This window comes from Arachis ipaensis, chromosome B06, assembly GCF_000816755.2.
Source record: "Arachis ipaensis cultivar K30076 chromosome B06, Araip1.1, whole genome shotgun sequence".
Lineage (NCBI taxonomy): Eukaryota > Viridiplantae > Streptophyta > Magnoliopsida > Fabales > Fabaceae > Arachis > Arachis ipaensis.
This window is the reverse complement of record NC_029790.2, coordinates 9,322,468-9,336,425: the sequence shown is the minus strand read 5'-3', so window position 1 is coordinate 9,336,425 and position 13,958 is coordinate 9,322,468. Positions and strand designations below refer to the sequence as shown.

General features: G+C 34.2%; 1 protein-coding gene across 1 annotated transcript; it reads right to left on the bottom strand.

The window, feature by feature from the left end:
• On the bottom strand, window positions 191-12,171 carry LOC107646066 (nodal modulator 1). Its single transcript, XM_016350257.2, has 27 exons — window positions 11,814-12,171; window positions 11,638-11,703; window positions 11,437-11,523; window positions 11,293-11,349; window positions 11,049-11,113; window positions 10,740-10,909; window positions 10,272-10,333; window positions 10,041-10,124; window positions 9,584-9,743; window positions 9,038-9,153; window positions 8,216-8,344; window positions 8,074-8,145; window positions 7,800-7,895; window positions 7,345-7,422; window positions 6,062-6,181; window positions 5,411-5,587; window positions 5,001-5,204; window positions 4,805-4,918; window positions 4,465-4,706; window positions 3,601-3,646; window positions 3,268-3,516; window positions 2,306-2,521; window positions 1,746-1,837; window positions 1,404-1,632; window positions 967-1,320; window positions 791-864; window positions 191-690 (listed from the first exon to the last, which is right to left on the bottom strand). Exons 1-27 carry the CDS (start codon window positions 11,913-11,915, stop codon window positions 585-587), a joined length of 3,567 nt encoding a protein of 1,188 aa, XP_016205743.1. The 5' UTR covers window positions 11,916-12,171; the 3' UTR covers window positions 191-584.

The following is a 13,958-nucleotide window of genomic DNA, read 5'->3' as shown; positions in this document are numbered from 1 at the left end:
ATTTGCAGCTTGTAATAAATTTTTGTGATCATATATATTTGTGTTATAAATTTTATAAAAAGCATTTCAAACTAATTTGTGTATAATACGATACCATATAAATTAAATGTTCACTCAAAAAGAAATTCAATGATATGACAGTAAAATCCTTGTTTCCAGCAGAAGAGCTCGATATAGATAGAAATCAATGTTAAACTAACTTGAATAATTTAATTTCCCATTAAATGCAGAAAATACATGATGCATGTAATGAGCAGCATCGATTCATTAGTAACAAAATTGGAAAACCTAATTCTTTGGTCAAAACGTTGAAGCATAACACCTTTGCCTTACTGCAAAAAAAAAATCCCAAGCAACAAATACATATGGCTTCTATATGCATTTGCTCCTTGAATGACAAGTTAGAAATAACGTACTACCATGTAACAAAAAATTAATAATTACATTCTTCTATTTCCCTGTTGCCTCTCCAGAATAATAAAAACAGACATCTCAACCTACCAGAGAACGTGAACGCAGAAAAACTAACTCTACCAAGTGCAGTTATAACTACCATGCATGCCATCTGCAGTAGGAAAGGGAATCTAATATGTCTTCTTCCGCATCGTTGTCTTCCTTGTGTCTTTTCTTGAAGTAGCAGTGAGTCCTGGTGTGGGTATATCTACAGTTGCTTGATACAGATCCTTCAATCTTCATAGACAATAAGGATAAGGAGATCAATAAAGATAAATCACCATAGAATCCAAGTCCAAAACTAGTTACCCAGTGAAAAAGAATACAGGAAACCTACCTTGGAATGCTGAGGAATAGTGCAATGAAAAATAATCCAGCTATAAGAGGGAATACTGGTGCGGGCGTCAGCTCCTGCATTGCAGAAGAGGAAAGAATGAAACAATAAGTGCCAAAGCAACAGAAGGTAAATGATGAATTTTTAAAAATAAGGAAAAGGTGGTGACAAGAGGAAACCTGCTTCATCTGATCGTCGATCTTGTATCTCAGTGGGCCTACATGGATTTGAGTATCTTTCTCCAAATCTACCTCAATGATATCGGATTCAAATTTAAGGGAACCCAAAGGGAGGCCAGACCGGAGTTGCAGAAGGTGTCTGCCTTTAGATAAACCCTTCACTTGAAAGTAGTTAGAAATTGGTAGGGGGAAGACAGACTCTATCTTATTTGGGTCACTAGCTGACTTAATTTCTACCATCAGGTGTTTATGCAGTTCCTTCGTACCATTTCCTTCAACATGGCAACTAACAATTGTAATTTCTGGCTCCTCAAAAACTACGAAATCTAAACCCCCGATATCCTCAGTTCCAACCTGGAAACATCAACCAACAAGTTGGCATTATAGGATATTCACATTGACGGAAACGCCAAGAAAGATAGCTACAAATGACTAACCTTGACAGGAATAGAATTAGGAGATGCACGCTCTATGTTTGAACTGCCTAGAACATCCCTTTTAGCTACTTTAACAGCATAGACTGTATCAGGCAGTAGTCCTCTGAGACGGTAATTCCCAGAAGAATCTGTCACAGCTTCCTCGAAATAACCTTTTGACTCTGCCCGAGCTTCAACTGACACTCCTCCTTTGGGCTGGCCAGACAACAGTGTGACGAAGCCAGTAGCACTGCAGGAGTGGATATAACTCAGCATCTTCCAGAATAGAAGTATGCCCAAATTGGAAAGTGAAAAGAATGGGAATAGAAGGAAAGTTTATAGGGTGAAATAATGCATTCAAACCTGTAAGCTACACGAGTCGCCTGAAAAACAACTTCTTTAAATTCCCCTCCTCCAAGCTCTATTGCCTGTGCTGAAGGTGAGAAAGCATACTCCTAGGAAATGTGATTAAACAAAGCTGAATAAGGCAGTTGATCACTACACAGAGACGAGCACCCAAAAATTCTCAATAATCATAAACTTTTTACGAAAGTCCTTATATTTTACAAACACAAGGATGCCAGAAAACAGCAACAACTTAGTACAAGCCTAGAGATACAACTTATTGAGCTGCACAAGAACACATGAAGATGCTCTACAAGAAAGCAACACAACATGGCTGAAAACAATCTTCAGCTATCCATTTCTTTTTCTCATTTTGTTTCTTTGGTCAAGCATAATCAGGCTCCTACTCCCTTTTGGAAGGTTAGAGATGATTTTGATCGTGAACGAAACAAATTACATTGTTAATTGCAAGTGCAGAAGCACATGAACCAGAACATACTGATAGCAAAGTCATGTAATCAAGTATAACAGAATGGCAGTAAAATGAAATGCCATAAGAGTTATGTTCAGAGAAGTACCTTCAAAACAGGACGCAAATAGAATGTTCCAGGAAACAAATTATCAAACAGGAATGACCCTCCATCACCAGATACCGAGTTGTTTCTATAACCATTGTCACCACTCAAAGATAGCAGAACAGAAGGAATGGGTTCTCTAACATCATCTTTGTGATGTATACGCACTGAAATTTGACTAAGCTTCTGACAACTAAAGGAATAAGGCCTTTTCCCAGGAATAAATGTAAGAAAACATAATGGCAATAATGGGAAAAACAAAATATAACAACATGCCTTGTACATTTAGTGCAAAGTATAACAATAAGTATTAATAAAAGGGAAGCTGATTGGTATTAATATAATAAGAAAATTGTACAGTACAAATTATGATATGAAAATGTTTATTTATGTGATTTTCCTCCATTTTTGAGCACACACCATGCTTTCAGATGAAATTGGAAACTATTGACAATCTGTTTGGGCAAGAACGAGAACTATCAACACAAACATCATGGAAATGCATAGAAACAGCCAACACCACTTAAAATGGTGAAAACTCAGGTGAAGTCGACTTCACGTGAAGTTGATACCTGAGAGCCGTTGGATGAAAATTTAGTCAAATCAGTCAAATCATCTAACGGCTCTCAGGTATCAACTTCACGTGAAGTCGACTTCACCTGAGTTTCCACCATATTATTTCTAATTTGACCGTTATTGTAGGTAGTTTGACATAGCTTTGGTGTTGTAGTATAAATTTCATATTTGGCTTCTATTTGGCCTAAAGCTCATGATTTTTTTGGAGGGATTTCCGTAGCAAATATGTTGAGAGATTGGAAACCTTAAATTTATTGATAAATTATCTTTTGTTGTAAAAAAAAAAAAAAAATCCCTTTTACTCTCTCCTTTCTTTTTTATTTTATTCTTTTGAATTCTTCATGTATATATCCTGAAAAAAGGTATAATAATGATAATAATATAACTACCTTTGAGGCTTCAACATTGTAACCAACATCATCATACAGAGGACCTGCCACAAAGTTGCCATCAGCCCCAGTTGATGTTTCAAGTACTATTTCACCACTTTTAAGTGCAGTAATGCTACTATCTCCAGCTGCAACAAGCCTGATATGGACTCCAGAAAGAGGAGGAGAAACTGATCCTTCAATATATACTCCCGGTCGAGAAGAAAATGTAGGAATATAAGTTTGACAATTATCATCTGCCACTGATATCTGAGGAAATGGAATTTTCAAATGAAAATTTTAGTGATTGTCCCAAGGAATGGTGTTTACACATATTTATCTTTTAATACTTACATGATGCTCTCTAGGGTAAAACAGAAGTTTTTTCTCCCCATCATTCCTGTAAACAAACCAAAAGAATAAGTCAACAATACAAATTTGGCACATGCAGTCAACTTTGTTTGACCTCAAGACTGAGGAGGGGAAGGAATGAAGAAAGGGAATAACTAGTTACAACATCAGCAGATGCAGTCGAGCATACATCATGTGGGGTTGGCTGCATAAATCAAACTAGACCAATAGACCATCCTATCTTATCATAACTCATGTCTATAGATAAGGTGTTTAGATTAAAGTCATTCTTATTGGTTTCATATATTCTTGATAAATTTCGACCTCTAGATTAATGAGGTGTTCTCCATCCGATCACCTCTTATCGCAGGGTTTTCTCTAAGTATTCTCTAAGTATTCTCTTCATGTATTCAAATAACCTAAGGTAAGCCTTTACCATCTTCTTCAATGCATGTATTGCTTAATGCAATATATCGTGCATATATTGCTAGTTCTATCTTATCTAGTGTTCTCACTTATATAATGAAGCATTCTAATCTCCACGACATTGCCTTATAAGGTTTTTACTGTCAACATTCGATAACATAGGAGCACAAATGGAAAGTATTCAATCCCATAAGACCTTAATGTTGTATGGAATTGAAGGATGTAAATGTCAAACTGCAATTTCATGAACTCATTTATTAAAGGCTGTATGCAGTCCGTCCTCTCTCAATAAATAGACAGATGTCATGAGATAGTTAGAATCTCTAGTGTGTATTCACACAAATAATCTTGTTTTGATCCTACCTCTTTCTATTGAAAGCCTTCTAACTAAAATAGATATTTAATCAAATACCATTTGAACAACCAACCAGAAAGTTGTACCTTGAGTCCCGAGGAATAAAGGTAAGCTTTTCTCCAAGATTGGCCCAAACAGAGTACTCGTAGATAGCAGTATTTGTTTGATCTTTTTCATGGGATTTAAGTTTGGCTGTAGCAGAATCAACACCACCAGCTCCACCATTTTTAATGTCCACAACTATGTTCTTGGGTAATGAATCAAGTGAGCTGGGCTGCACATTTATTTGTCCTTTAAGAAGATACTTCTCTCCTTTTAGATGGACAGGCTACAAAAAATTAATTCAAACACATTGGAATAAAATACCACAAAGAAACAATCCACATCAATCAACCAAAAATATAGCTGTGTCTGAGTTGTCCATACCGACAGAACAGATGTATCAATTTTCACAGATGAGCTCCCAAAGAAGACACACGAGTCTACATATTTAAATTCATGTACTCCTGGATATTCTACACATATATTCTGGGAACCTTTCTGCAAAGAATAGAAAATGAACTTTGTGAAGCTGCAATTTCATGACATAACTAATATGGACTATAATTGTCAGACACTGTACCTTGATCTTCAAATTCACATTTGACCCATCGGGTTGAGTCAAGTAACCATCAACATTATGAGTTGAGATAATATTGACCCAGTAGCCTTTCTGAACAAATGTAATTCCTTCTAAGTCCTCGGCTCCAAGATTTACATCAATGAAGCTCTGCTCCCAGCACCAATCATCCTTTGAAGTCACTGCTTCAGGAGAACTATGTTTGACCTAAAACAACAATTATCAAACAGCAAGAGACGGGGGGTAACACCACATGAATCAGAACAGTTCAACAAACAACTTATGTTGAAACCAAAGTAGAAAATTATTTGAAAAGATAAGTCTTCATGCAATAGAATTTTAAAAGCCAATAAGAATGCTAATTGGGTTAGATAAAATACACAAGTAAAATGGAAATGTAAAAGAGGACAAACCTCAAGCCTATACTTTCCAGGAATAACATCTGAAAACAGAAATTCACTACTCTCGGTGGTCAATTTAATTGTCTTTCTATCTTCATTATGTTTGTCAACCTTTCTGACAAGAGTAACAGATACGGATGGACCACATTTCTCCTTGCAGGATACAGCACCGCGAATATTGACCAGAGCCTACAATCATCCAGCAACAAATCAGAATAAAACATGTTTATCAGGAAAAGGAAAAAAAATGATATTATACTGAATCAGGGCCTAAATCACGGTCCCTGTGAGAAGAAGGAAAAAGGATTCTCAAAGGAAAAGAAAAAAATTTTAAGGAATCAAATAAAAGTCAACAATATAGGGAATTATATTGACATTTGTAATGCATTCAAAATCACAACATTCTATTTTCCCTTATAAGCAGTGGGCCTTTGGCTCAGAATAACCACACAAATATTAGTTATATAATCCCATGAGTAACACAACCAGATGATGGATGATTCATGCTTAAGTATGTTGACAAAGGACTAATTTATAGATTTTGAGCATCAGATTGCAGTATGCAATTAATAGAATAGAGATTATAAAATAAAAAATAAATTAAAAAAAAAAGAACTAACAAGTTCGTAAGACACCCTATAGTTAGTATCTACGAAAAATTACCTGTGAAAATTCTACATTTAACAATGGACTTTTGACCACAACATCAATATATGACGGCATAAACATGAGCCCAGGTGCATTCTCAGCAATAGCTGATAACCGATATTCACCAGGCACAACCTAAAAAATAAACAAACATGTTACATGTCAGTATTAAGGCTGGAAAAATAACAATTCAGCAAATACAATTAGGGAATCAGATATTTGACTACACGATGTAGGAATAATTCCGAGCAAATCACAGAAGAAAACTTCCTCTCACTCAGTCAGAGAAAATACCCAATAAATAAAGAAGCAGAAAAAATGATAGAGACAATGCAGAGGCTCTATGGATCTGATCCCTTCCCACCCACAGGCCCCAAGATTCGCAAGGGATTGCCTACCAGCCATTCCTCTTCTCTTCATTCTCTTTGCATTTATTCCCATTCACCTATAAATGAATTTTCCCCCTCGCTCATTTTCCATTAGTGTTGCCATTCTGTTATGCTATAGGTTAGCCTTGAAACTTCCCGTCTTACCCTTACCAGAAGTTGTGAGCAAATCCTTACCATACCCCATCTTTCTAACCTTCCTCAAACACACCCCTCAATACCAGCGGTCTATCAACGCTCTAAAAGCATAAATAAAGAAACAATAAAACAATTTTTATCACCTAGTTGATATTTTATAAGGTAAACATAATTTGGACACCTATTCACAGAACATTGTTGTTTAACAAACTGCAAGCACTGAAAATTAGCTGCTGTTTTTTAATTATTATTTTAACATTTGAACAATGTTTGATATAAGATTGCACTATCTAGCCAGAATCCCTTCAAAACTTATCACTTTTTATATTCTATTTGTTCAAACAAAGAACTATATAACAAATTAGAAGAACAAATAAAAAGTAGTAAGCTCAAGTCTGCAACCACAAATTCTCAGGTTTCTCTTATACATGGTTATTGCTTTCTGTCATCCCCTGTATAGCTCATTTAAAAAGATAGTTATCACAAATTGCATAGTCCTAAATTTCAGAAAATTCCTTATCAAAGCTTGTGACCACAGGATACAAAAATACAACAAATTGAGACATATCGAAGGCAACATGCTGCTTCCTAAACTAATTAACTGGCAATAAAACCTAAAACACTCAAACCATACTGTAGAAACTCTCATTTGCCATCCTAAGCCACTGCTTCCTTTCGCCTTTAGTTAAACATACCACATATCCATGATAACTTGAGGAACTCTACAAAGGGAGGGGGGAAATGACTAAACCATTGCTCTTTGAGCAAACATACCTCAAAGCAGAATCTTCCATTTCCATCTGTTTGCTTCTTTTGTGGTTTCACATTCTCGGGTCCATGAGTCAAAGCCACCTATTACAATTAACAAAAGATCAGCTTTCATTAATACAGGCTGAGTTAGGAGCTAGTTTCACTGTATTCTTGACTCTCTTTTCGCTCTTTCGTTTATTTATATTTTTAACCTTCAGGTTTCTTAGCACGCAAGTAATTCCAGTTCTTGAGCGTTGCGCTTTTCATTTTGCGATTTTGATTTACCCATTTTTCAAGACTCCTAGTTTATTATATCATTTTTATTAATATATGTATGTATTTTATTTTTAGAGGTCGTAGCGCCTCGCCACCTCTATTTTACATCCTAGGTGTGAAGCTCTGTGTGGTAGGGTGTTACATTGTGGTATCATTTAACATGCGAATATCACTGTAATAAATAAATGAGAGCAGAAGCATACCTTGGCTTTCGGACCACCACTAACTGACCTAACTAAGCCACAAAGGTCATATGAAATGGCATTAATGTCTTCTATTGAAGCCATATTTGGCAAAACCTGATCATGAAAGCAATCCTTAAGAAAAGTGCTATAATAGCAACGGTATTCATTACACAAAGTATCAATGCTAAATTTCATGCTTTTATCAACAATTGAGAATTTATTTATCATGTTACCACTAGAGCAATCTATTGAACTCAAATAAATCTAATATGATGTTAATGCTATAATTTACCATATAATTCTCCAACTTCCTGAATTTGTAATGCTCCTTTTTGGCTTCAATGGTATAATGCTTGGATGTCACCTAAGAAGTGCAAAAACATAGATAAGAGGAGGAAATACACACACACACACATAAGACTCTACTTTGATACCTGATCAAGCTTATAATATCCTTGATTATCCGTAATAGACCTTTCATGACCATCCACTATGATTTTAACACCCTCCACTCCCATTTCATTTCCATCAACCACACGGCCTCCAAGAGAAAACCCAGTTACCTGTATAATAATTGACATAAACAGATAATTGAAAAAACCAGAACACAAAAAACACTGAATAAAAATTCAAATACGCTCATTGTTACCACAAACTTGTGACAACATACTAAGTATTTTTATTTATTTATTTATTTATTGATAAAAGAAGAATTCATTAAGGTGAAGAGAAGGATAATACAAATTGGGGGATAAGGAACCCGTACACAAAAGCAAAAGCAAAAAACAAAGATTTATCTATAAAGCATAGCTTTCCAATCTATCAACATGACCAAGAGGGCAAGTCCCCTATGAAGATCACGAGCTTTACACCAACTAGATGCTAGGCGTCTAATTCTATCCCATAAAACATGCTTGTCAAAAAATCTGTCGTTGAAGTTGCATGCATTACACTCCAACCAAATAGTCCAAGTAGTCATATATATATTTGACACCTAGATGTTTAGCAATTCAAAATTTTCATTTGCAATTCTTTTCCAGTTTGGTTTCTCTTATATTTTTTCATATCTTCTCAGAGGCAATATGAACTTTTGAAACTGATAGCAAGCAAATTTTTTCATCAGCATTTTCAGTGATGCATCATTAAATAACTAGTTTTACCACACAGTGATAGACCTTTTGTTTACTTTTTGAATGCCAAAGAAAGAAACTAAAAAGATGGTATGTACATGCTACATTTTCATCTATATATTTTACCTGGAATTTCTGAGGCACCGTTACATGTTGATGCTTAACATTAACCGAGACGCTGGACGGTGAAACATCAAATACTGTATTTTCACCCTTATAGTAAGGTACAAGTTCATAACTTCCTGTAGATTAATAACAAGGGTGAGCACCCATTTAAGCAATAGGTTATAGTAGAAGGTGATAATAACAAGAAATTTTCATACAATACAAAATGACAAATAATCAATACAAGAAAAAGAAGAAAAAATTGAAGTGAAGTTTCATTCTATCATTACCCAAGAGAGAAAATGGCAACAGACAGGTGCATTGTGAAGTTTCCAAAAGCTTGAAAAACTAAGTTATATCTTTCCACATACATAATTATAGATTGTCATTGGTTCAAAAATTTAAATGCACAAACTAAAAAACATGATGGAAATAATACTGGGAAATGATATACGTGTGTCAGAAATTCTAAAGAGTGCTCCAACTAGAGCAGAAAAAAAATTAAAATCCACAATGGCACACACCAAAGGAGGAGAAAAGAGAATAAGCATTTAAAAAGCGAGTTACCACAAGGTACAGAATTGAATGTGAACTTTCCATCAGCATCTGACACAGCATGACAGAGAGCTACCCCTTCTCGTGGACCATTTGGAGAACCTTGTAAACATTCTATCTCAGAAACATCATCTGAATATAGGAAAACATGTACCCCTAATATTGGATTTCCCTGTAAAAGGAAGAACCAAAATAAAAGAAACCATTACAAGAGAAATGATTCAATTAAACCGTCAAGTAGAAAAAACAAAGCCACAACATTGGTTTGGAAGTTCAAGTTGATTGAGAGCTACCCTCAACTCACTCATAGATATATGTATAATTGAATATATGAAGCATTTGAGGTAATCAATAATTTAGTCTTGATTCTATATGTAACAGGCATTCTTCACTAAATTATCATATAGGATTAATAGCTCAAGTGATAATACAGAAATCAACATACATAAGTCCCTTTAGAAAACATTACCTGAGCAACAACAAAACCACTGATACTATAGCCAGGGACAAAGAACACATCATCAACTACACCATTTCCAAAGCCCAACTCCACCTGCAAGAAGCACATTATTAGAAACATTGCAAGCAGCATATCGAAGCTCATTAAATGCATTATGAAACTAAATTTAACACAGGGAAAGCATGGGTATTAACACAAATAACATGCCAAAATATAGCAACATAAAATAATGATTCAGACCTGGGTTGAACCTTTAACTTCAACTTTCATATTAGGACTTGAAGCTCGTAGTTCATATTTTCCTGCACATCAGATGTATTTCCCATATGTTGGAACCACAACTAGAAGGAGAATTGGAAATAATACAAATAATGACAGAAATGAATAGTTTTACGAACAAATCCTCTGGACCAATGATAATACCTTTAGAACACATTGGTACTATCACAGGATGTGCACAATGTATTTTTTATATCCAATCAGCTGAATTTCCATTTCAACTTACAAATCTCAACCAATTAATCTTGTTTAACTACAGTAACATCATATTTTATGATGTCGAATCTCGGAATCAATTTTACCCAACCGTAAAATATCAAAAAAAATTTCATGACTTCTTTATAACTTTGTACAAAGAGTTCCCCCCCTACAAGATATTAGAATTTAAACACAAAGATCTCAGCATAAGTAAAGAAAAAACTTCCCTACCTGGAATTATATTTTTAAACAAGTAATTCCCTGATGGAGAAGTTAAGACAGCAGAGACAACATCCCCAGCAGGGGACAATAGCTCAACTTTTACATTTGAAGGACCACCATTTTTAACTGAACAGCTTCCTCCACCTACAGCTCCAACAACTCTACCAGATATAGTAAACCTACAGAACAGAAACTTATGCAGGTAATTTAAAAAGGCAGAGTATCATCAAGTTAAGAAAATAGAAACTTTAAACTTAAAAACAAAAATTAAGAAAAGAAAAAGAAAAAGAGTGAATGAAAAATAGAACAATAACCCACCCTGTGAAATGAAAATTGATATCTTCATTACCATTACAACCTTTATCATCAACCACCACTGGAACCTACAGGGATGGGGGGAAACAGAGTGACATAGACCACAAGCATGCATCAAATATTAATTTTATCAAGATTCAGAAAATATAATAGATAAACATATCATGCATACAGATGAAGCATTAAAAAGAAAATAAACAAACAGATCCCCATAAGAAAATTCCATAATAAGCAAGAAATAACTAACCTTCTCTGGATCCCATGCCCATCCTTCAGGTCCATTAATTTTAATTACAAAGGAACCCTACAGTGAACACACTTGCATTGAGAAGAACAGACTAATGCATCGAATATATAAAGACTTTGAGCACGAAGATCATGCAAGTTTTACCTTGTCATAAACTGGAATAAAGTAGTATCCATTTGGAGCACACTGTGTTCTATCCTTTACAAGTCCATCCACTGTTTGAAGCTCAACCTATAACAAATATATATTGTTGAAACAACTAATATGCATAATTTTTATGTTTCCACTTCGTTTTAGGTTTGCAACATAGTCATTCAGTAAAAACCAAAGTTTACAAGCACTCACCGTGACATGAGAATAATCCAATTTGGAATCACTTTGCCTCCTCGATTTTACCAGCGATGAGCTCGCCTATAAGAAAACAAAATAACATTCAGCTGATATAAAGAAAAGCAGAGATTCAGATCCATGTATTGCATCTACAAGTAAAAAAAGAAGCAGAGGTAGATTGCTTTGTTTACCTCGACGAAGCCGCCGCAGCCATAGATGGAATCAGCAGAAGCAGCTGAAATAGAATGAAGTGCGATGAAGAACGATAAGCATAGGGCGAATCTGATCGACATATCGGATCTGAGATGAATTCAATCAAAACAGATCTCCACGATCATGTGATTTTTCTTTTTTAATCCTATCTTATTATAATACTAATAAACAGTGCTTGAATCAAAGTGTGAAGTGTTACTGTTAAGTGAAGATGGATGGAGGAGGGTTTATGGGTTTAGTAGGACGGAAGAATCACAGCAACAAGAACGGGCGGCTGCTAACTCTACCGCGCAGTAGCTGTGATTCTAATATTTTGTTTACTGGACTCGGCTATCAGTTTAGCCTTAAAGATTTCTTTTTCATTTTAATTTTATTTTTTACTGATATATCAATATCAGAGTTGTTTAATTATTGAAACATTTTTTTTTATTTTGATTATTCCATATTTTTTATTTTCAACTTAATTAATGTCACATATATTTAAAAGCCAAAATAATACAATATGACCTAAATATTGGATTTTTTCAAATAAATAAAATAAATATTAAAATTACTGTGAGATACGTAATTTGTGAAATTTTTACCTGTTTTCATTTTTATCCTTATCTCGTTTACCATGTAAATGAATAAGACTTAGTTTGGTAAAATTTTTATTTTTCAGAAGTAGCTTATAAAAGTTAACTTTTAAAAGATGACTTTTTAAAGTGGAAAAACTATCAAAAGTACCTATGAAGTTTATGAACGCTGACAAAAGTACTCATAAACTAAGGAAATTAATGATGTATCCACGAAAGATGGATTCTATATGACAAAAGTATCCAAACCCTAATTTTTTGTTAATTTTTTAATAAAATTTTCAAACTATCCCACCATCAACCTCAACTCACTTTTTCAATCTTCTATAACTCAACATGCACCTTTAAAACCCTTACTATGGATTCCAAAATTACTCATACAACAGACGAAATGAACCTTTATGGTGTGAGTTTTGGATAGTAATGCAACAGAGGATTGCACGCCGAGATTAACAAAAGAATCAATCAATACCGATGAAGAGAAAGAATCATAAAGGAACAATTTTTAATCGTTTTAGTTGTTTTCTCCTTTTTTTTTTTTTTTAATTGGGGACTTTCTTTGTGTGAAAACATGTGGTGAAAAAAATGGAAAAGAACTTACCATACTAAATTTATTTGTTAGGAACCGGTCGAAGTCCTCTACCACCACCACCACCATTGATTGTCTATTATAGAAGTAGTTTTGGACTCCATGACAAAGGTTTTAAAGGTGCATGTTAGGTTATGCAAGGTTGTAAAGTGAGTTGAGATTGAGAGTGGAGGTAGTTTGAGAATTTTATTAAAAAATAAACAAAAAATTAGGGTTTGGATACTTTTGTCATACGAAACCCATCTTCCATGGGTACATCGTTAATTTCCTTAGTTTATGGGTACTTTTGTCAGCGTTCGTAAACTTCATGGGTACTTTTAGTAGTTTTTCCTTTTAAAGTTGTAGCATTTATATTTGGTAAATCAAATCAAAAATAACTTTTAATAAATACAAGCAACATTATAAGGAACTTGAGCTTTTAAAAAGCACAAACACCTCTTCAAAAAGCTTTACCAAACCAAGTCTAAGGCTTAGTTTGGTAAAGCTTTTACTTTTTAAAAATAGCTTATAAAAGCTAACTTTTAAAAGATGGCTTTTTAAAAGTTGTAGCATTTATGTTTGGTAAATTAAATTAAAAATTGCTTTTAATAAATACAAGCAACAATAACTGCATTTGGTAAAATAGCTTTTAAAATTTAAAAATACTATAATAGACATAAATGCAAGTATTAAATTTAAAAATTAGTTAACATGTGAGGTTATATTAGACTTTTAAATTTTGAAAAGCACAAGCTAACTTTGAAAAGCTCTATCTTAGGTGCTTTCAAAAGTACCTCGATCTTTTAAAAGCTGCAAGCACAAGCACATGATCTTTTTTATTTACCAAATATAAAATGAGATGCTTGAGCTTTTAAAAAGCACAAGCACCTCTTCGAAAAGCTTTACCAAACCAAGCCTAAATATCACCGTTTATAAACGCGTTGTGATACATGCTTTATGGCAGTAAACAATATACAGTC